This window comes from Malus domestica, chromosome 06 (assembly GCF_042453785.1).
Source record: "Malus domestica chromosome 06, GDT2T_hap1".
In the NCBI taxonomy this organism is placed as follows: Eukaryota; Viridiplantae; Streptophyta; class Magnoliopsida; order Rosales; family Rosaceae; genus Malus; species Malus domestica.
This window is the reverse complement of record NC_091666.1, coordinates 17,711,214-17,735,131: the sequence shown is the minus strand read 5'-3', so window position 1 is coordinate 17,735,131 and position 23,918 is coordinate 17,711,214. Positions and strand designations below refer to the sequence as shown.

The 23,918-nt window shown below is 40.4% G+C and overlaps 1 protein-coding gene across 1 annotated transcript; it reads left to right on the top strand.

Annotated features, from left to right (window-relative positions):
* Positions 1-14,000: 14,000 nt before the first annotated feature.
* Positions 14,001-14,631, top strand: LOC139196681 (major strawberry allergen Fra a 1.06-like). The gene is made up of 2 exons (XM_070823045.1): positions 14,001-14,213; positions 14,333-14,631. Exons 1-2 carry the CDS (start codon positions 14,030-14,032, stop codon positions 14,629-14,631), a joined length of 483 nt encoding a protein of 160 aa, XP_070679146.1. The 5' UTR covers positions 14,001-14,029.
* Positions 14,632-23,918: the final 9,287 nt, after the last annotated feature.

Sequence of the window (23,918 nt, the reverse complement as noted above, 5' to 3'; positions counted from 1 at the left end):
TCTAGATGATTAAATGTAGTAGTCAAAGAAGAAGGTGAATTAAAAGTAAGTTTTAATTCACTAAGTGATTGGATTAAATATAATCAATTGGATTGATGTCAATCACCTCACTGCCTTGCTAATTAGAACCTAAAACGATTGTTCACCAATACACTCTTGTAGTGAGTAATTAATGGATGATGGAAATAATTAATTGGATTAATTAAGTGTTGTGATTAATTAGAAAGTCTAAAGAAATCATAAAAGCGATATAAGATCGTTTTGGGCTTAAAGAAACGTTCGGGTTTAATTGGCCCCATTGGGCCTAAACCCATTGGGCTTTTATTCAAGCATTGGATGACTTAAAATAAATAAAAGCCCAAAGCCCAAACAACACTAAGGGGGCCGGCCATATAGAGTGAAAGAGGGAGAGAAAGGTCAAATGTTGACTTGTTTCTTTTTGGCTATATAAGGAACTTTATAGCATATATTTTCATTAGGGTTTTTGAAGTGTTGAAAGAACAAAAGGAGAAAAGAAAAATTATCTCTCTAACACTTATAAAGGCCGGCCACCATAAGGGTGATTTTAACTAATCATCTTCTCACCCTTTTGGTAATTCCTTCATCCTTCTCAGGATCTTTAGAGGTTTTCAACTTTGGAAACTTGAAGAGAACCTAGGAGCACTCATTCTAACAAAGTGGAGAAGGCTAGGCTCAAGGACTTCAAGGAGCAAAGGTCTTGGAGGTGGTCTATCCTTGGTCTAAGATCTAGATCAAGAGGTATAATACTACTCCTAAACTTTGTCCTTAAGTAAATTTGTTTTTGATGCATCTTACATAAACCTATGAACCTTGAAGGGGATTTACATGACTAGAGCTTTGATATTATTTGTTAAAATGCTTCCGTTGTATATAAATTTTGAATTGTATATGCATGCTAGTCACTAGAAATCCCAATATGAAATCTCATAAATTTCCCTTCAGCATTCTCTTTGGGCAGCAATGAATTATTTTCTTGTGGTTAAAGCATTCTCTTTAACCTTGTACATACCTTCCCAAATAAGATTCATTCTTTTTGTCACATGAGAACTCATGGTTGGGATAATGCAAAGTAGTCATTTGACCTGAGGCATCATAGTTGTCTTATGGTTAGGTCTTTGATCTTTGACTATGTCAAAGTCACTCCGTCAGAGGGTGTCCACGACATAATTGGGGTTAAGCCACTTAGCCACAGAGGCAAGTGAATGCACAACAAGGTAATCATATGAGGGAGAATACTCTATGATATGATTAAGAATCTCTGGCCAGAGTATGAATGAGATTTAGGAAGTCATTCCAAATCACATTCAAGGTAATCATATAAGTAAAAGAATCACATTGGATAGTAGACATGGATAAACTATCAAACCAAACAATGTGGTCAAGAGTATTGTATTAGAGAAATACTGTATTGCATTATAATCCTAAACTGAATAGGTTCTCCACCTCTTTTGATTAGCTTGGGTAGCTATGACATACTGCTAGGTGTCACTCATGGTTTGTGGAAGCCCTAAAGGTGAGTAATCACTAAAGGGAGAATTGAAAGTTTCAATTCACAATCGATTTGAAGAGTTCTAATCGCCCACTACCTCGCTAAAAGGAACCTAATGGATCGTACATTGAGTAAGGTAGAGATTGAAGAAACAACAGAGATGAGTAAGGATAATTAAATGGTTTAATTATTTATGGCTACGATTAATTAATATGTTAATTAATCAAACGAATAAGTTCGTTATAGACCTTAGGTTAGTTTTGGGCCGCAAGGTCCAATGGGATTTGAATGTCAAGCCCAATAACTCAAGTTGTATGACAACTTGAAAACCTAAAGGGCTTGAAAGCCCAATAAACCCTTAAGGCTGGCTGTACAGAGAAAGGTAGTGAACTTGCCTTAATTGCAAGTTTGGTACTCCATTGTGAGGTGGTATAAAGGCAACTTTATAACCATTTCATCCTTAGGGGTTTCTTTTGGAGAAAAGATGAGATCACAACGCTCTCTTTTCTCTCTAAGAGGCCGGCCACCCTAGATGAAAATAGCTAGCAATCTTACTTCCTCTAGGTCACTCATCTCTTCATCAATGCTCTCCTTGGTGTGGAGACTTAGAGGTTCTCTATTTTGGGAACTTGGAGAATCCATTCTACCATTCTCATCCAAGAAATCCATGGAGCTAAGAAGTAAGGAATGAAGACCCTATCTCTTGGGTGATTAGCCTTTGCTTATGCAAAGAGGAATCAACAAAGGTATAAGAATTCTCAACTCACTTTGGTTTTGAGTTGAGTCTTGGTTCACCACACTCACTAGGCCTTGAATTTCATGGGTAAAGTTTTGTTTTCGAGTGCATACAAGCATGATTCCACCTTTAATTATTAATTGCATGTTGTAGATGCTGCTCAAATGAACTTGTGTTTCAAAAATATTTCCTTCAACTGCTACGTCTGAGACTGCCAAGTAGATGTATAATTCCTCGATTGCTTCCAGATTGGATAATAGTGGAGGGGATGTCAAATATCTCTTCAAGTCTTGAAATGTTTTCTAACACTCGTTGTCCCATTTGTCTTTTTACGTCTTCTTAATGGCCTTGATAAAGGGCTTGCATCGATTGGTGAGCACGATAGGAAATTGTTGAGCATGATTGGGCTCAGTCGTGTGCCGATTCTAGCCGTCTTCTTCGGCTGCTTGGGATCAAGAATGATGTATTCGAAGTCATTTTCTAGATTTCATCCGTTTTCTTCTGTCTGCGTGTCCTCATGAATGCCATCATCTTGATCTGCCTGTTGTGGCTGTTATTGGGTAGCATGTTTGTCCTTTCAAACTTTAGTAGCTTTTACGGGGTTGAAAGACTTCTTCTTTAACTTTTTTAGCATTTGTACTGTGCATTGCTGGGATGTGATCTGGTTAGACTTAATATCTTCGACTCCTCCTCCTAGGATGCAGAATCAAATTTTCTGGTACTCGATGGAGGTTACGGCACCCAGTTTCACTAACTAAGGCCTTCCCAAAATCCTGTCATAGGGAGATAGGTCAATGATAATAATGAACGTCTGCTTTGAGACTACTGGTGATGTTCTCACATCGAGTATTATGCTGCCAATAACAATTGAGATGTATTCGGTGAATACCTCTGCTTGAGGTATTATCGTGCTTTCCAAGCCTATCTTCTGAAAGATGGATAGTTGAAGTAGATTTACTATGCTTCTGTTCTCCATCATCACTATGTCGACTATAGCTTATACCAGTTGAATGAACAGTACCAGGGCATCCTCGTTTGGGAAGTCAACTCTCTAAGCATCCTGCTCGGTGCAACAAACAATGGGTCCAAGTTTGGCGTCGACTGCCTGAACCTGGGAGATTGCTATAGCGTGCTGGATCTTCCTCTTCTTGGAGTTGTTTGTGGCCTCCAAGTGTTCGGACTCGGCAAAGATGTCGTTGATTTTAATGGTCTTGATATGTGGCTCTTTGTCTGCGTGTGCGTTCCTCTTAGGATGTGCAGCTGGCTTGTTCAGGTATCTGTCGCATTTACCCTATTTCACTAGCTTTTCTAGGTAGTCCCTCTAGGTATAGCAGTTGTCGGTCGTGTGACCAAGACCTTAGTGGAACGCGCAATACTTAGTGTGATATAGCTTGGAGGTGTCTCATTTGAGTTATCTTAGTAGCTTGAACCAAGGCTCACTCTTGAGGTCGCAGAGGATTTGATTGATCAGGATCTAAAACTTGGTATAATTTTTTACGGCCTAACCTCCTCTTGTCGGGGACCGATCTCTGTGCTTGGCCTTTGCCTACTTCTGTTGTTGGACTGCTGCTTGTCCACCTTATTATGAGTTGTCTCGAACTTATTCTAAGGCTGCTCAGGTGCCTTGTTCACTCATCGGGCCTCATCCCAAAGTGCATGCTTCTCCGCTAGAGCGAATGACTCTGCCAGAGTCAGGTTTTCTTTCATGATCAATTCCCCGAATAGAGGATGATATGCAGGGAGTCCATTTTGGAAGGTTGTGTTGGCGATCGAGTCATTGCAGCCGACTATCTTCGCCTTATCTGCCTTCAACCTCTTTACATAGTCGCGGAATGACTTCTTTAGATTCGTCTTGATGTTGAAGAAATGATCGGACTTCTTCTTGATTGAGCCATATGATGAGTATTCCTTAGTGAAAAGCTCATCGAAACTCCGAATGGACTGTGGAGGCAGGGTATAGATCCAATCCTACGCCTTGCCTTGCAAAGTAGTGGCAAATATCTTGCACATTGAAGCGTCGTTGGCTCTATAGTGGTTCATTGCACTGCGGTAGCGCTTCAAGTGACTTTCTGGGTTTCTGTCTCCTTTAAATAGGGTAAAATGTAGCGTATTAAACTTACGTGGGGGCTCTGTCTGCTCGATCTCTTCTGTGAAAGGTGATTTACCTATGTGTGCCACGTCCCTGCGAAAAGGTTTTATCCGTGGTCTCGATGCAATGGACTTCGCGCAATTGCTTAGCTACAAACCTTTTTACTTCTTCCTGAATTTGCTTCTACATGGGTAGTGGCGCTTCCAGCTGCCCCCAGTCATGACCTGCTGGTCTCGACTGCTATTCCCTATGCTTGGCTCATTTATGTCGAGGCTGCGGATTACTTGTAGGCTGCCGATTGAACTTGAGCCGGACTGAACGAATGCTTCATTCCGTCCGTCGTGCTGCCTGCTTCGATGTGAGGTGGATAGTGCTCATTATGAGACTAGCCGCGAATGTATGCTTGTCTGAGGGCCTAACCGAGAGTGCATGAGCACGTTCATCCATATGCTAAGACGACAATATACGTTATCTCGAAGGCCTAAGCAAGAGTGTACACTACTAGAACGTTCAATTTATGGCTGGTCGAGTGGCTGCTTGTCGGGACGCTGCTAAAGAAAAACGGCATCGCCTGCCCTTATCCTACTTCGGGACATCTCGTGTGAGGCATGTTGTATCTCGGTATGCTGCAATAGCTGATTTACCAAGGTAGTCTGCTACGCGAAGGCGCTTGTTAACCTGTCGAGATAAGTGTTGTTTGCCATTTGAAGTAGAAGAGCTGGGACGATAAATGCCTGCTTGAGTAGTGGAAGTGTAATTAACTCCGGGTGCAAATCTTGAGCCATGATGGGTTAGATTTGTAATAAGGTGGGGTGAAAATACCTTTGGTTCAACCGTCGGCCTCAGAATTTGGATCTGGGTTGGTTGAACTATTTTAGGACCATGTTGAACCGTCTAGAGGGCTACGGGAGCAGGTCGGGCACATGGGCGCTAGGCCGCCGCAATTTGTCCTACTTGGCCTCGAACTGGAGGCACGTTGGGCTCGAGTTAGGCTACATCTTGTGTCACGGTTGGTGCGGTTTGGGTTGTCTTGGTCTGGGCAACTTGCATCCAAGTGAAGGTAATAGGCGCTAAGGGCTGCTGGCGAGAGCAAGCAGCTGCTTAAGCCTGCGTCTGTTGGCTGCTTGCTCCATGGGCATTTTACCCTAGTGTTCCTCTCGTTAAGTGGAAGATGCCCTGTTGGCCACTACAGTGGCGATTGCCGCTGCTGGCATGGCCATGGTACCTCATGGTGGCAAAGATGTTATCCTTGTTGTTGTGAGCCTCCAAGACCGACAGTGTGGAGCCACGTCGCAATCTTCATCAGTTGGTCCACGTCCTTCAACGTAGGGGATCCCATTGGTTGTGGTTTCTGAATTCCCTACAATTGTAATCTTGGATTTACGAACAAAGGAAGTTGAAAGGGAGAGTCTTCTTCGAGTCTTCAGATCAAAGCTCTCAATGAAAGCACCAATTTGCAGATACAAATAATAACACCCAAGATTAAGGCCAAAAGCCTCATGCACTTATGATGAATGGGGGGCTTTGGCCGAAGAACCTCCGATGCCAAAGTTAGAATTATAGAAATAATGTGTTTAGAAGTTTGCGAGCAACAAAAGCCTCTTGAATTTTAGAGATAAATGAAGTATTTATAGGAGAAAAGAAGGAAGTGGGCCGGCCCTAGGGTGGATTTTGGGTGGAATATTCTAAGATATTTGTGTAAATAAATATCTTGGAGTAATTAGGTAAATATCCTAAATAAATGGAATTAAGATAACTTACTTGAAATAGGTCTTCTCTTATTAGAAATGTATTTATGATAACAATAAGAGATTATTCTATTATAAATACCTTTGACTTTTCCTACGGGCAGGGATGCCTTAAATAGTCGTTGATCTTTGCCTACTCTACCTCAACTGCGCGTAGTGAATGAGGCTGCTCCATGCTCATTTAATTGGGGCAAACTTGTCTTTCTTAGAAAATAATCCACGTGTCAGCTCCATGATTTTTGAGATTATTTTTGGCTCTACAGAGGGAATCAAACCTCACAATGTTCCTTGATGGAATACTCAAGTCCAAGGATGATGAAATTTTCTATTAAATATTAATGGTCCAACATTCAATGGTGTATACTGTATGTGGTGATCATTGTCCGTAAGCTCTTCTGGGATATTTATCACCTCGTTTTGATAAGAGAATATTCCCAATGAGTATTATATCACCTCATTCCCTCTTAGTGTGACTCTATGTTTGCAAGATCGTATTTTGTCCTTACTCCAAACTTGAAACCCATCACCTACTAGGAAAATGAAGGATCAAGTCAGAGGATCCATTACAATATGTATTTTGATGGAAGTATGGTGGTAAAAGGCTTGTCCATATGACTCGGTAGACCCTCTCGATTTCCAGCAGTCGGGGGTTCTTCGTATTTTATAAATTTGAGAGCGTAAACAGTCGACTGAATGTGATCATCATAGTATTTCTTTACATTGCAATGTTCGTACACCATTCTTATCACGACTTGATTTATTTCTAAGGTCACTTTTGCGTATAATAGATCTACACTCTCACCAGCCATAATAGAAAGAACAAATTATCATTAGGTAATTAGGAACAAGTGAAAAGTGCAATAGAATATGACTTTTTCTCTATATTTTGTTGAATGACATATTTTAAATAACGTGTCGACAAGAATTAAAAAAAATATTGATAACATGTCAATAACCAATGATATCGAGATATTATTGCAAAAATGTAACATATACCTAATTTCAAGACGCAAAACCTAACAATTCAGTGGGTCTAACCTCCCCCCCCCAGACTTAGCAATTGGGTCATTTTCGCCGCCTCTGCACCTGCGGTGAGATGACGTCATGCCGACTTCATCATTATGTCACATTACAATTTTTTTTTTTGTGAAGATTAGTTGATTTTGACTGAGGTTGTAATTGCCTTAGCTCAATAGCCCGTACAATAATTGCCTTAGTGGGGTGGAGTTGCTTTAAAAAATTTCAGCAATTTTAACTGCTTCTTGAGCAATCTATGGTACGAGGTTGTTGGCATCAAGAACAAGGGCTTGGAACAACTTCATGACTAAGGTGAACTTAGTTCCATGTGTGAAGACACCCATGATGCTGGCTATTACGAGCTGAGAAATTAAACTACCCTTCTTGGAGATTCTTGCTTAATTAACCCCAAAACATAATAAAATTGAAATACGAAATTTAATGTGCCAATCTATATGTGCAGTAATAACAGTTTATTCAGTTGTATAAAACCAAATTAAGCGCTCCAACATTTTCCCCCTTATTAATAAAAAAACTTCATTTTAGTCCTTGAAAAATATTTTAGAATGAAAAAAAAAATCATTTTGAGACAAAAACATTCTGTAAGATTAAAAACTAATTTTAGTCGCTTGATCCAATGTCCATGTCATCATACATTTAATCACTTGATATATTAGTTATTTTTTATCCTAATCTGCCCTTTTCTTCCTAATTTTAATGTATTAATTACATTTTATCCTAATTTTCATTTTATATATTATAATATACTTTTGTTAAAGACATTTAGGCAAACTAATATTTTTACATAATATACACCGATACACTTTGTGTTCTTCATTTAGGCATACTAATTCATTTAATATATTTTGGTATATCCATTTCGGTAAGACATTTAGATATATAAATTTATATAACAAATTTCGATACAGACATTTAGGTATATTGGTTCATTTTAATGTATTTTGATACACTTGTGTATTTCAATATGTTTTGAGGATGAAAGTTCATAAACCCCTTTTATTAATTTTGGACTTTCATGGCCAACCATTAAAAAAAACATCAAATGAATCCTGTTTATACCATATTTAGGGCCTCCGTATTTAGACCTCGTATAAATACTCGGGGGACTTAAATGTAATTATGTAATAAAGGAAGGGGCAAATATGTAATAAGTGGTGAGTCCTTATTCTATAAAATGACCCCTCACCCTCACAATTAGGGGAGGCTATTTTCTGAAGCCTTCTCACCCTTCTCACATCTCCTCTCACTCTCAGAGCTCTCTCTCTCTCCCTCAAATAAATACATAATCAGTGTGGACGTAGCCCAAACCTTGGGATGAACCACGATACATCTTGTGTTATTTACATTACTTGCAGATTCACGGTCGGATTTACGTTGTTCCAATACCTCCGGTTTTGTGCATCAACATTTGGCGCTGTCAGTGGGAAACGACACGAAAACCTATGTCGGTTCTCTCTCATTTTTTCATCTCACCACTGTGAATCTGCACAAACGCCAGAACCCAGAACCTCCCTCTGAAGGATGATTTTGTGAAAACATGTTCATTTGAATAACATCTATAGCATGCATTTAACAATTAAAAGGCGAAATCATGCTTTCATGCATTCAAAAACAAAACATTACCCATGAAATTCAAAGCCTAGTAGATTGGTGAACCAAGACTCAACTCAAATCAAAGTGAGTTGAGAAGTTTATACCTTTGTAGATTCCTCTTTGCATAAGCAAAGGCTAATCACCCAAAGAGAGGGCCTTCATTCCTTGCTTCTTAGATCCATGGATTTGGATGGAAGAATATGGTTCTCCAAGTTCCCAAAATTGAGAACCTCTAAGTGTCTGCACCAAGGTTAGATTGGAGAAGAAATGAGTGACCTTGGAGGAGTGGGATTGCTAGCTAATCCCTCCAAGGGGGCCGGCCTCTTTAGAGAGAAAGGAAAGCTTTGTGTTCTCTCCAATTTCCTAAAAGAAACCCTTAATGAATTTCGGCTATAAAGTCCTTTATATAGTCCCTTCAAATAAGTGACCTAAAGAACCAAAAAGCCATTCTTCTAACATGGCCGGCCACTTTAAGGGATTTGGGCTTTTGGGCCCTTGTGAATCTTTATTCATTAAGTTGTCATACAACTTAAGTCCATGGGCTTTGACGTTCGAAGCCCATTGGGCCTTAAGGTCCAAAACTATCTCGAGGTCTTTAACGAACTTATTCGTTTGATTAATTAACATATTAATTAATCCTTGCCATAAATAATTAAACCATTTAATTATTCTTACTCATCTCCATTGTTTCTTCAATCTCCACCTTACACGGTGTACGATCCATTAGGTTCCTTTTAGCGAGGCAGTGGGCGATTAAAACTCTTTCAAATCGATTGTGAATTGAAACTTACTTTCAATTCTCCCTTTAGTGTTTATACACGTTTAGGGCTTCCACAAACCAAGAGTGACACCTAGCAGCATATCATGGTTACCCAAGCTAATCAGAAGAGGTTGAGAACCTATTCAGTTTAGGATTACAAATGCAATACGGTCTTTCTCTAATACAATACTCTTGACCACATTGTTTGGTTTGATAGTTTATTCATGTCTACTATCCAATGTAATTCGTGTGCTTATATGATTACCTTGAATGTGATTTGGAACGACTTTCCTAAATCTCACTCATACTCTGGCCAGAGATTCTTAATCATATCATAGAGTATCTCCCTCAAACGGTTTGAAGGTTAGAGATCCCTTGTTGCGCATTCACTTGCCTCTATAGCTAACTGGCTTAACCCCAACTATGCCGTGGACACCCTTCTGATGGAGTGACTTTGACATAATCAAAGATCAAGGACTTAACCACAAGACAACTATGATGCCTCAGGTCAAAGGACTACTTTGCATTATCCCAACCATGAGTTCTTATGTGACATGAATATGAGAACTCTTCGTTGATCGTGTTCAGTGAACTCATTCTCTATTGAGCACCTACGTACTAGTCTTGATGTCACACACACCAATGACTCGAGACTAGTCACTCTCCCTGAGAGAAGACACAACACGTACTGATCTTAACGGACTATCAATGCCCAATTGGCAATCCTATGATCAGGAACGTTTAGGATGTGTCTACGAAAGAATGGTCTCATGAATCTAACTTTTTTAGATTGCATTCTCCCAATCACATATTCTTTGGACTTATCGTTTAAGCATATAACATTTATATGAGACGGCTCAAACAATAATCTTTGCCCTTGATATTAAACTAGATTAGTTTAACATGTGAAATGTCTGTAAAGTATCATCATATGATTGGTTTTAGGGCACATTTCCAACACCCTCCTGGAGCTTTTCCCAAAAACCAAGCTCTCTCTCTTTCTCTCTCCAAATATGCAAAAATCCAAGGCAGAATACATAACTCTCGTATGTCCGCATGAAAAATCAAAGACCAGTCAAGAACCCAGAGATAGAATCTTCATCATCTGCAAATGCATCCGCTGCATCAACTTCATCGTCTTCTTCACCACCTTTATCTGGGAAGTGGAGTAGAGATCCTGAAGATGAGGTTTACCTAAACAGTTCCCACTCTTATAAGCGTTATCTCAGCGAGATTATGGCATCTAGTTTGAGTGAGGTTTACATCTTGGGTCAGGTCAAAGGAGTAAAGCGTGGCGAAGAAATCCCCAAAACGGTGTCGGCTCAACCGCCACAGAAGCAGAATCCAGCCCATGTAAACGAAACGGTACTCCAGCGCTCTTCAGCTTCAGCTGCCACGGAAACGAAACGGGTTCCCAAGCTGTTCACTTGTACAACCAAATAGTACTCCAGCCCATGTCGTCGTGCATAGCCTTGCTGCCTCCGAGCTCTCTGCCTCTGCCATCTTTTTTCGCCAAGAAGGGCACTAACACAAGCACCGAAGCTGCGGCAAGCGAGCTACTGAAGCTTCTGTACTTGAATTTGTAGTTGGGCCGGCTAGTCCATTAGACCTCTCCAGCGTTCTTCTCACGGCTTCCTCACGTCTTTCCCAGAGGGAGGACAATGAAGATCTCCAGTGCTACCAGGATCGCTGCCCTCACAGAGAACCTCTCATAGGCCATCTCCTAAAGACCAATGATTCCCAGGGGTAGATCTGTGAAAACACGGAGTCAGCCATGGACATTCCCTGCGACGACGTCGTCGTGATCTAGCCTGGGAAAACTCCCGACGAGCCGTCCGTCTTCACCATCAAACTGCCCCGACACGTTCTTTCGATGACAATTTCAGTATAATGTGGTCTGAGAACCATTTTACAAGTTCAGCAGGAATGCAAATTGGAAGCACCGACAGAAACAATACTTTTGGGACTGTGGAGATTGATAAATCTGGGTTATTGTGGTGTTCTTAATGATGGCTTTAACTTTTATGGCTTTTTGAATCGATGGCTCACTTGAAGGGATGGCATTTGCATATCCCACAAAAAACCTGTAAGGTTTGTCAAGCACCACCCCACACGGTGCCAGAGCAAGCAGTGAGGATGCCCATCACCATCTCTTGCGAATACCACGAGAAAAGCAAAGACAGAGGTGCAAAGCAAAAGTGAAAAGAAAAAGGAAAAGAGAAAAGAAGAAAAGGGGCAAAATTATAAGGCTCATATTATTACGATTCCTTTTGTCTACAAAATGAAGAAACGGAGAGAGTGCAACGGAAAGCAGAAAGCAGAAAGCAAAAGTAAGAAATAAACACCCCATCAGAATGATGTAATTTACTTTTTTGACAGATGTATGATGTAATTTATTTTTTATCTCTCGGAGACATCTGTATAAACCCCATCAGAGGGTAAAAAAAAAAACGGCAAAGCCCAAAATAAATGGGCTAGAATGTTGTGTAGAGGGCAAAGGCCCATAAACCCAAAATTATTCGGCAACCCGCCGCTATTACCACCAATCAGGTGATCAAAAGTACGCCCAGTACTCCAAAATTATTCAGCAATCTGTCGCTATTACCACCAACCAGGTGATGAAATGTAGAACCCGTACTCTAATATCATTTGGCAACTAGCCATTCATGCCACCAACCAGGTGATGAAATGTACAACCCGTACTCTCCTTCATGCCACTAACTAGATGATCAAAAGTACGCCCAGTACTCCAAATTATAGATGAGCATTACTCATGTCATTCATACGTAAACATTCAAGAGCATCACTTATGACAATCATACATAAACATTCATGACCATCATTCATGTCAACATTCATGAGCATCACTCATGTCAACATTCATGAGCATCACTCATGTTAACATTCATGAGCATTACTTATGACAACATCCATAAGCATCACTCATGTCAATCAACATAAACATTCATGAGCATCACTCATGTCAATCAGCTTCAAAAGCTTCATTTACAGAGCTCTAGCTTCAAAAACTTCATTTACAGAGCTCTAACTTCAAAAGCTTCATTTACAGAGCTCTAACTTCAAAAGCTTCATTTACAGAGCTCTAACTTCAAAAGCTTCATTTACAAAAGCTCCAGCTTCAAAAGCTTCATTTACAGAGCTCTAGCTTCAAAGCTTCATTTGCAAAGCTTCACCTACAAAGCTTCAGTGCAGGGTATACAATTACCGCATCCGAACAACCGCCACTTCGGCCCATACATGGATTCAATTTGAAGTCTCCAGCCAACAGACTCTATTGACCGAAGACTTGGGGGACTACATTATGTACCATATATTGGGCCTCAACTGGGCCTCATGAAAATACTTGGGGGACTTAGCCCATTATTTATGTACTGAGGAGCGAGCCCTTGTTCTATAAAAATGACTCCCTCACTTTCATTTGAGAGCACTTATGAAAAATACTTGGGGGACTTAGCCCATCACTTATGTATTGATGAGCGAGCCCTTATTTTATAAAAGGGACTCCCTCACTATCATTAGAGAACATCAACTCTAGCCCATCATTCATGTATTGAGAAGTGAGCCCTTATTCTATAAAAGGGACTTCCTCACCTTCGAACGCCACAAGCCGAGCCAACCAAGGCAACATAAGCCACAAGCCGAGCAGCCTTGCAACATGTGACAGTTGAGCATCATTTCAGATTGAGCACTGCCTCATATCGAGCATCAGTTCAAGACAACATCTAGTTACTTCAGCCCACGCATGGACTGAATTTCAAGTCTCCAGCCAAAAGACTCTCTTGACTGAAGACTTGGGGGACTTAAATGTAATTATGTAATAAAGGAAAGGGCAAATATGTAATAAGTGAGGAGTCCTTATTCTATAAAATGACCCCTCACCCTCACAATTAGGGGAGGCCATTTTCTAGAGCCTTCTCACCCCTCTCATATCTCCTCTCACTCTCAAAGCTCTCTCTCTCCCTCAGTAAATACATAATCAGTGTGGACGTAGCCCAAACCTTGGGGTGAACCACGATACATCTTGTGTTATTTACATTTCATGCAGATTCACGATCGGATTTACATTGTTCCAAGACCTTCGGTTTTGTGCATCAACAAATCTCGTCGGTGGAAATGAGTTGAACTCTTGCATGACGGCGTAGGTTTGAACTTCGTCGGTGACTAATCTAACATCTAATTTAACAAAATATATCGTTCAACAAAAAAAAAAAACATCAAATGAATTGAAAATTCAAATTAAATTGTAAAAAGTTAAAGACCATCCAGAACCCGGCCCCAATAAACATTTTGTTTAATACAGAGTCTAAAAGCAAGTGTTGAAAATAATTCGGCCCCGAGTGCTTTCTTTGATAGTTTAGGACATATCTGATTGATTTTTAGTACCAACTTGGATAAACTGGTAGACAAACAAGAAGGACCACCATCGAACCACAACATCAGACTCTTAGTTGTGATCTATAAATACCACCCTCAGAATTCTATACTAACCAGCATCAAACTTTTCTTTGATCACTTTCCATATCCAAAGTTCATCATGGGTGTTTTTACATATGAAACCGAGTTCAGCTCTGCCATCCCTGCACCTAGATTGTTCAAGGCTTTTATCCTTGATGGCGATAACCTCATCCCAAAGATTGCTCCACAAGCAATCAAAAGCACTGAAATCGTTGAAGGCGATGGAGGTGTTGGAACCATCAAGAAAATTACCTTTGGTGAAGGTTAGCTAGACAACCCTCAATATTCTCTCCCTCTGTTCATATGTTTTATAGTTGAATGAACTCCAAGTTATTAATAAGACTTTTTTTGTGTACTAATTTTTGTTTTAATTCATTTGCAGGCAGCCAATACGGGTATGTTAAGCATAAGGTGGATGGGATTGACAAACACAACTTTACATACAGTTACTCTATGATTGAAGGAGATGCCTTGTCTGACAAGATTGAGAAGATCGCTTATGAGACCAAATTGACCGCATCTCCTGATGGAGGATCCATCATCAAAACCACTAGTCACTGCCATACCAAGGGTGGTGTTGAGATCAAGGAAGAGCATGTTAAGGCTGGCAAAGAGAAGGCTTCCGGTCTCTTCAAGCTTCTTGAAACCTACCTTGTGGCCAACCCTAATGCCTACAACTAAATCTGATGTTATGCATATTTGTAATTTGTGTGTTACCCTTGTTGTCTTCTTGACATAAGTTCAAGTTTTTTATTTTTTTGTTTTTCATTCAGTGATGTTTTAGTTGGAAAAAGACTAAGGGTATTGATACCTTTGTTTCAATAAAATCACTATAATAATAAAAAGTTAAATGTCCAATACTAGCAATACAATGATTGAAGATATAGGGGAATCGATCCCCTCTTGAGTTTAGGAGGTTGAGCCTCCTGAGCAAATCACACGGGCTACAAACAAGGGATCCCTCTAAAAGTTATAATAATTGTAGCCGTATGATCAAAATCCAAAGGCCTATGGGATTTGCTCAGGAGGCTCAGCCTCCTAAGCTCAAGAGGGGGATCTGTTCCCAAGATATAGAACCATATTCTTTATTAGACTATCAACGTTGATTGTTATACTATGAACATCTTGTTACAGAATAAACATAAGTTATTACCTATTGTTGTCATTCACTTTGAGCTACCATTTAATGGATGAGTGGTGTTAATGTCACCCACCAATCTAATTTTCTCACCCCACCTTATATACCCATCCATCACTAAATGTTAAAAAGTAAAAATGCTCTTTTCTCACCCACCTGATTCTAAAAAACCTTGATGTACCTTTTCTTTAGGGTAAATTATATAATACCCCCTCAGGTTTGAAGGGAAACCCCCTATAGTCAACACTTATCAGCAAGTAGGGAGTGGAAGCCAGATCCAACCAAATGAGAAAACCTCGACCTTCGGAACGGCAGCGGTGCCTCCCCCTGCTTTACTTAATACTTCACCAAGTCAACAGACATATCAATCTCAGGGCAAAAGGAAAGATTTCTATCCTTACCAGTCTCATTTTAGTAAAATGAGTAAGGGATACTATCGCGATAACCAAGGGTATCGCCACGATAATGCCCACCCCTAGGCAGTCAACACAGTGGGCTAAGCACGTGTTAGGACAGGCTCTACCCCAAGGTATGAGACATACACACTTTTGAACGCCACATGCGTAGCCATTTACCCTAGCATAGCATACCTGATACCGAAGCCAATGTTGAGGCAATCGGGTTACAAGCCCACGAAGAACACGGGCACGTTTTGCTGCTACCACGAGCATAACGATCATGACGGCGAGAAGTGTATCACCCTTCGTGATCATATTAAAGCTTTGGCACGTGAAGGAAAAATTGATCAATTCCTCCTTCACCCTCCAAGGGGTAACTGTAACCAACGCCAGATGAATGTGATATATTCCATAAGTGGTGGCACACCCATATCTAAATCTTCCAACAGGGCTATGAAAAATAGTGAACGAGCTTTAAGGTCTGGCCACCAAGTGTTTCACGTGGAAGACATCAGGGGAGGTAAGTATCAAAAGCCTAACTAGGATCTAATATGTTTCTACCCTGAGGAAGAAAGAGGTATCATCTACCTTCACAATGACCCACTGATTGTGGAAGCTCACATAGCCAACTTTGAAGTACGACGAATCCTAGTAGACACGGGGGCTTCGGTCAATATCATGTTTAATGAAGCTTTCAAGGCACTTAATGTAGCTGAACACTTGCTCGATCGCTCGATTTCTCCTCTGATAAGCTTCTCTGGTGATATCGTGCAACCTATATGGAGCATACACTTACCTTTCACCATTGGTACAGGCCCTTACACAGCTACCATTACCGCTAACTTCCTGGTAGTTGATTGCCCAACGGCATACAATGTCATCTTTGGATGCACATGCATCAATGATCTCAAGGCCATGGTATCCATACATATATTGTTGATGAAATTTCCAACCCCCTATGGCAATGGTTACATCAGATGAGATCAACTTAGTGCACGGTCATGTTACAACACTTCGATCAAGCAACAACACCTGCCTGTGTTTAAAGAAACCTTTTCTATACATGACCAAGTCATAAAGACCAGCCCGGACAAAGCCAACTTAGATCTTCACGGTGGCAACAGTCAACCCAACGATCGTTGAGATGACTCTTTCACCCAGCAAACATAACCCGCTGAAGAGTTTGAGAAGGTTTCTATATCAAAAGATTATTCAGATTGCATGTTGAAGATTGGCACCACCTTGTCACCACTTATTTGGTTGGCATTGATCTCTTTTTTACAAGAGAACACTGAGCTCTTGGCCTGGTCATACTAGGACATGCCAGGCATCTCTCCCGATATTATATGTCATCGCTTGAGTATTGACCCCAAGACCAACCTGGTGAGACAGAAGCGAAGATCTTATGACGCTGAACGATACGAAGCAATGAAGGCAGAAGTTAAAAAACTCAAAGGCATAGGCTTCGTTCGCGAAGTCAATTACCCAACATGGGTAGCAAATGTGGTCCTTGTTAAGAAAAATCCAACCAAAGAAAGTCTCTTGCTCCAAAAGGTCTTGTGGAGAATGTGTGTCGACTACACCGACCTAAACAAAGGATGCCCGAATGATAGCTTTCCTCTTCCTCTCATTGACAGACTTATAGACTCTACGGTAGGGTGTGAACTCCTGAGCTTTATGTATGTTTACTCAGGATACAACCAAATCCTTATGAACCCTCCGGACCAAGAACACACAGCTTTCACTACTGACAGGGGACTATATTGCTATAAAGTCATTCCCTACGGCCTAAAGAATGCAGAAGCGACTTATCAGAGACTAGTCAATTCAATGTTCGCCAAACAGATTGGGAAGAGCATGGAAGTTTACGTTGATGATATGCTAGTCAAGAACAAACATGCTGACCAACTGATGCGAAAATTAACTTAACACACAAATTTAACCCTTTTTGACAACTGTAGTATAATTATAAGTAGGGATCGTTATGGACCGGGGATTATGAGGGCTTGCTAATAACCTCTAAACTGACTCAAAAACATAAAACTAAACTTAAAAATACTTAACAAGACTCACAAGACTCAAAGCAAACTTAAAATACTCAAAACAGCTTAAAATAACTAAATAAACTTAAACTAGACACTAGGAATAACTTTGGACGAAAATTGACTTTTACTTGAATCAAAACATTTAAAAACACAAATTAAAACAGATTCTAACTAATTAGACACACTAAAGTCAAGGGGGATTGAGTTTTGGACGAAGTTTAAACAAACAAACAAGTATGAAAAACTAGACAGATTGTAAAACAAATTTGAGAAATAAGATGATGGAGGGGAATTATGAATGATAATGCCCCAAATTAACTGTGACATCACTAGTTAACCCTCAGATTTTCCTTGTTTTATTGGATTGGATGACATCATTCGACAACCCAAAACATTCTTTAAAAGTTCCCTACATGACATCATAATAGAGATACAATCAAAGATCATTACGTTTAATGAAAATCTTAAGCATTGACAAAGCACTTGCAACTATGACATCATGTCACTCATGCTAGGAATTAAACTTAACGCGATCGTTTATAAGCGACCTCCACTACATGTGAATATAAGTTTGTAACGATTATGTGAAACTTCCTTATATTCTAGCAACGGATTTATGCATGCCAATTAAGTGTCGACCCTTAATTAACAAATACAAATAAGTTATCAATCAAATAGTTCAGCCAATTGCATTCACGATTCAAGAGTTCATAACTAGAATTTATCAAATTATATTGCACACATAATCATGGCTTTGAAATCACCCCTAGCCAAGAGGGGCTTAGCCACTCATATTTACAACAAAACGAAAGGAAATGAATTTAAACATTAGAAACAAAAGAAAGAAAACACCTAAACGCTCCAACCATCCAAGTTGGACTGCAAGCACGTCCAAGCACTTTCCTTCCCTTCCTTTGCTACGGCACAAGGTGTTGGTGAGTGTTTGAATGTTTGTTTGTATGAAGGGATGGATGTGAAGATGAATGGATGTGTTTGGATGAAGGTTGTGTTGAAATGGGAGTGAATGATCTAACAAAGTATGAACTCAATTTATGTTACACACACTTCCTTTTATAGAGGAAGTGCATGGCAATGGAGGGGAACATGCAGTCGTGTAGCAATTGAGTGCAATAATGCATGAAATCTGAAATGATGGAGGGAACAAGTAATGGTGTAGCAATTGAGTGCAATGATTCAATGTAATGATGCATGAATCTGAAATGATGGAGGGAACAAGGAATGGTGTAGCAATTAAGTGCAATGATTCAATGTAATGATGCATGAAATCTGAAATGATGGAGGGAACAAGGAATGGTGTAGCAATTGAGTGCAATGATTCCATGTAATGATGCATGAAATCTGAAATGATGGAAGGAACAAGGAATGGTGTAGCAATTGAGTGCAATGATTCAATGTAATGATGCATGAATCTGAAATGATGAAGGGAACAAGGAATGGTGTAGCAATTGAGTGCAATGATTCAATATAATGATGCATGAAATCTGAAATAATGAAGGGGACAAGGGTGATGATGCACGGCATAGGTGGAAATTGGAGTGATTTATGGCAGAAAATAGGAAAGGGATGTCTCCCTTGCACGGCAAGGAAGAGAAATGGTGAAGGATGATATGGCTTAGACTTTTAAGGCAGGTTTAGGACTTGTAGAATATGTAATGAAATGTCCCAAAGTATTTAGAAACCCTTCATGTGACTGAATCTTTGGTAATTTAGATTAGAAAAGGTAAAGACAAAATAAGGCAAGTTTGACTAGTCTTTCCTCTTTCTTGATGGTTTCCTTGTCTTCCTTGGTCCTCTATTTATTTTCTTCCTTGGTCCTCTTTCTTGACGGTATCGGCTTCAGTAGTAAGTTCCGTTCTCATTCGAAAGGATGGTAATGTCGAACGGCCTGTCTACTACTCTAGCAAGGCCTTACAAGATGCAGAGACACGATACTCTAACATTGAGAAATTAGCTCTAGCATTGGTCATGTCTGCTCAAAACTTCTCCCTTACTTCTAAGCACACTTCATCATCGTGTTTACCAATCATCCTATTCGACAGATACTCCAAAGTCTTGACACTTCTAGGCGAATGATCAAATGGGCGATATCATTGGATAAGTTTGACATCTCCTACCAACCAAAGCCAGCTGAGAAGGCCAAGCAGTGGCAGACTTCATCGCCGACTTCACATATCCTGTTGACATTGTTTCTACGCCTAAAGAAGTTGTTTCATTACCCTCAGAAACTCAGAAAATAGAACCAACAACCCCAACATGGAGTCTATATGTTGATGGTTCGTCCAACCAACAGGGTTGTGGAGCAAGACTAGTCTTTACGACCCCTGACAAAGTGGCGATGGAGTATGCTCTTCGTTTCACTTCATGGCGTCAAACAATGAGGCCGAATATGAAGCCCTCCTAGCAAGCTTACGTTTGGCCAAACACCTTGGGGTTAAACGAATTGATATCTTTAGTGACTTCCAATTGGTGGTTAACCAGGTCACCAATAACTTTGATGCTAAGGACAGCTTCATGGCAGCATATCTGGCACAAACACAATTGTTGCTCAAGCACTTCCACTACCAGATCACCCAAATTCCTCGAGCGGCAAACAGTCATGCAGATGCTTTGGCTCGCCTCACCTCAGGGGTGGAAGACAAGATTGGGAGAAAAATTCAGGTCGAATTGTTGGCAGCACCAAGCACCATGGATGCGAAAGTGTGCAACTTACAATAGGGGGATAGTTGGATTACCCCGATTTATAGATTCTTTGCTCATGGCACCCTTCCAAATGACAAAGTCCAAGTTAAGCAGATTCGATACAAGGCTACCCGTTACTTAATCATTAACGACCAACTCTACCAGCGAGGTTTTAACCTACCATACCTAAGATGCCTTATACCCGCAAAGGCGGAAATTATCCTTTGGGAAATACATGAATGAGTCTGCGAAGATCATGCTGGATCTCGATCCCTAACACACAAGGCTTTTCGCCAAAGATATTACTGGCCAACACTCCACCAAGATGCTATCAGAATATCTCGCTTATGTGATAAGTGTTAACGCTACGCAACTATTCCTTATTCCTTTCCCGAGCCGCTCACTCCTATGATCAGCCCTTGGCTCTTCGCCCAATGGGGACTTGATTTGATCAGCCCAATGCCTACAGGGAAGGGTAAGGTCCGCTATGCAATCGTTGCAGTGGACTACTTCACAAAGTGGGCTGAAGTAAAACCCCTTAGCAACCATTACTGAGGTAAAAATATAAGACTTCGTATGGAAGAACATCCTTTGTAGATTCGGCATTCCTAATGCGATAGGCACTGATAACAGGCGACACTTCGACAACAATAAGTTTAGGATGTTCTGCTCTAAGTTTAACATCAACTTATGTTTTGCCTCCCCAGCTCATCCCCAGTCTAATGGACAAGTTCAAACCATCAACAAAATAATCATGCGAACTTTGAAAACCAGCTTAGACAAGGCTAAAGGTTGTTGGCCAGAATTTGTACCCCAAGTTCTTTGGTCATACCGCGCTTCGTATCGAACATCAACAGGAAAAACCCCTTTCTCACTTGCCTTTGGTACAGAGGCAGTTGTCATAGTTGAGCTTGAGCAAGCAACGTTCCGAGTCCAGAACTACGTGCAAAGCAAAAATGACAAACAACTTACCCTCAACTTAGATCTAGTTGAGGAACACAGAAACCAGGCTCACTTGAGGAATGTCGCCTACAAGCAGCGCATGTCCAACTACTACGACTCAAGGGTCAAACCTCGTTCTTTCAAAGTGGGGGACTGGGTATTGAAGAAAAGATTACTCTGCGACAAAGTCCCGAGTGAAGGAACATTTAGTCCAAACTGGGATGGACCATTTGAAGTTGTTGGCATCAGTCGCCCTGGCTTCTACAAGCTTAGAAGCTCTGATGGCAAGACCCTTGGCCATCTATGGAACGTTGATCACTTGAAGTACTATTACAAGTAAACTCACATTGTACAAGTGTTAAGCTTTAGCCGTTCGGCATCCTATGTAACGAAGACTATTTGGCATGAATTCAATAAAGAGGTGATTTAGACAACTCGGTCCTAATCCTCTTACATTCCTAGCAATGAAACACTCGGGTTTAAAGCTTCAACATAAATGCTTCCAACATGAAACAAAGTCTATGTCAACAAGACTACAAATAAACGAACAGCTTCACAGTATATTCGTTCAATCATACATTCCAACACATTTATACATAAGCCAACTGTGCTTTGAAAGGGTTCAACACACTTTGTGTCATTCGACACTTGCTACAATGTGCCTCGACACCTTGCCCTTATTCTCACCAACCAGGTGATGAAATGTACAACCTGTATACTCCTTCATGCCACCAACCAGGTGATGAAATGTACAACCCGTACTCTCCTTCATGCCACCAACCAGATGATGAAATGTACAACTTGTACTCTAATATCATTTGGTAACTTGCCACTCATGCCACCAACCAGGTGAAGAAGGAACTCATATTCATGCCATCAACCAGGTGATGAAATATACAACCCGTACTCTCCTTCATGCCACCAACGAAGTGATGAAATGTACAACCCGTACTCTAATATCATTTGGCAACTTGCCATTCATGCCACCAACAAGGTGATGAAATGTACAACCCGTACTCTAATATCATTTGGCAACTTGCCACTCATGCCACCAACCAGGTGAAGAAGGAACTCATCTTCATGCCACCAACCAAGTGATAAAATGTACAACCCGTACTCTAATATCATTTGGCAACTTGCCATTCATGCCACCAACCAAGTGAAGAAGGAACCCATCCTCGTGCCACCAACCAGGTGATGAAATGTGATGAAAGGTGATGAAGAAACTCACCTTCGTACCACCAACCAAGTGATGAAAACAACTCATCATTCCACCTACCAGAAGACGAGTAGTACAACTTGTACATGTGAACTTCTAGCATTCATAAATAATAAAAAACCCTCAAGCTTAACAACTCAACTAGGGGAGCACTTATGCCCAACAAGAGTTATAGTCACCAACAAAGTCTTATTGCATGCCAACAACAACTTTAGTGCATGGCATACTAAGATCAAGCTATTCAGCCCTATTGCATCTCCTTCAGACATTTCCCCTCTGTAACAATGCAAACACTACAACTCGTAGAAAACTTCACACACTCTTGATCAAGATAGTGTGAAGCAAAACCAATTTATGGTGCCAACAAGAGCTTCATCAAAGGAGTTCAACCACAATTCTCAAAAGCTTCACACACTCTTGATCAAGACAGTGTGAAGCAAAACCAATTTATGGTGCCAACAAGAGCTTCATCAATGGAGGGCAACCACAATTCTCAAAAGCTTCACACACTCTTGAACAAGGCAGTGTGAAGCAAAACCAATTTATGGTGCTAACAAGAGCTTCATCAATGGAGGGCAACCACAATTCTCAAAAGCTTCACACACTCTTGATCAAGACAGTGTGAAACAAAACCAATTTATGATGCGAACAAAAGCTTCATCAATGATAGGCAACCACAATTCTCAAAAGCTTTACACACTCTTGATCAAGACAGTGTAAAGCAAAACCAATTTATGGTGCCAACAAGAGCTTTATCAATGGAGGGCAACCACAATTCTCAAAAGCTTCACACACTCTTGATCAAGACAGTGTGAAGCAAAACCAATTTATGATGCCAACAAGAGCTTCATCAAAGGAAGGCAACCACAATTCTCAAAAGCTTCACACACTCTTGATCAAGACAGTGTGAAGCAAAACCAATTTATGGTGCCAACAAAGGCTTCATCAATGAAGGGCAACTACAACTCGTAGAAAGCTTCACACACTCTTGATCAAGACTGTTCGAAGCAAATTCAATTTATATGGTTCGTCCAAACCTTCAACTACTACAAGGTGTGGCTTGCATCACAATCTCTTGCTCAACAGTGTGGAAGCAAAATTTGTATATGTTGTCTCTCCCACATTTTCAAATTTCTAGTTTCCCAAAAAATAATAATAAAAAATATAAAAAAAATTGGGAAATTCAACAAAGCTTCATCAATGGAGGACAACTACAAATTCTCAAAAGCTTCACACTATCTTGATCAGAATAGTATGAAGCAAAATCAATTCATGGTACCCAACAAAGCTTCACCAACAAAAGCTTCATCAATGGAGGACAACTACAAATTCTCAAAAGCTTCACACTATCTTGATCAAGATAGTGTGAAGCAAAATCAATTCATTGTACCCAACAAAAACTTCAACTCCAAAGCTTCACCTACAAAGCTTCAACTCCAAAGCTTCACCTACAAAAGCTTCAACACAACACAAAAGCTTCACCTACAAAGCTTCAACACAAAAGCTTCACCCACAAAAGCTTCACC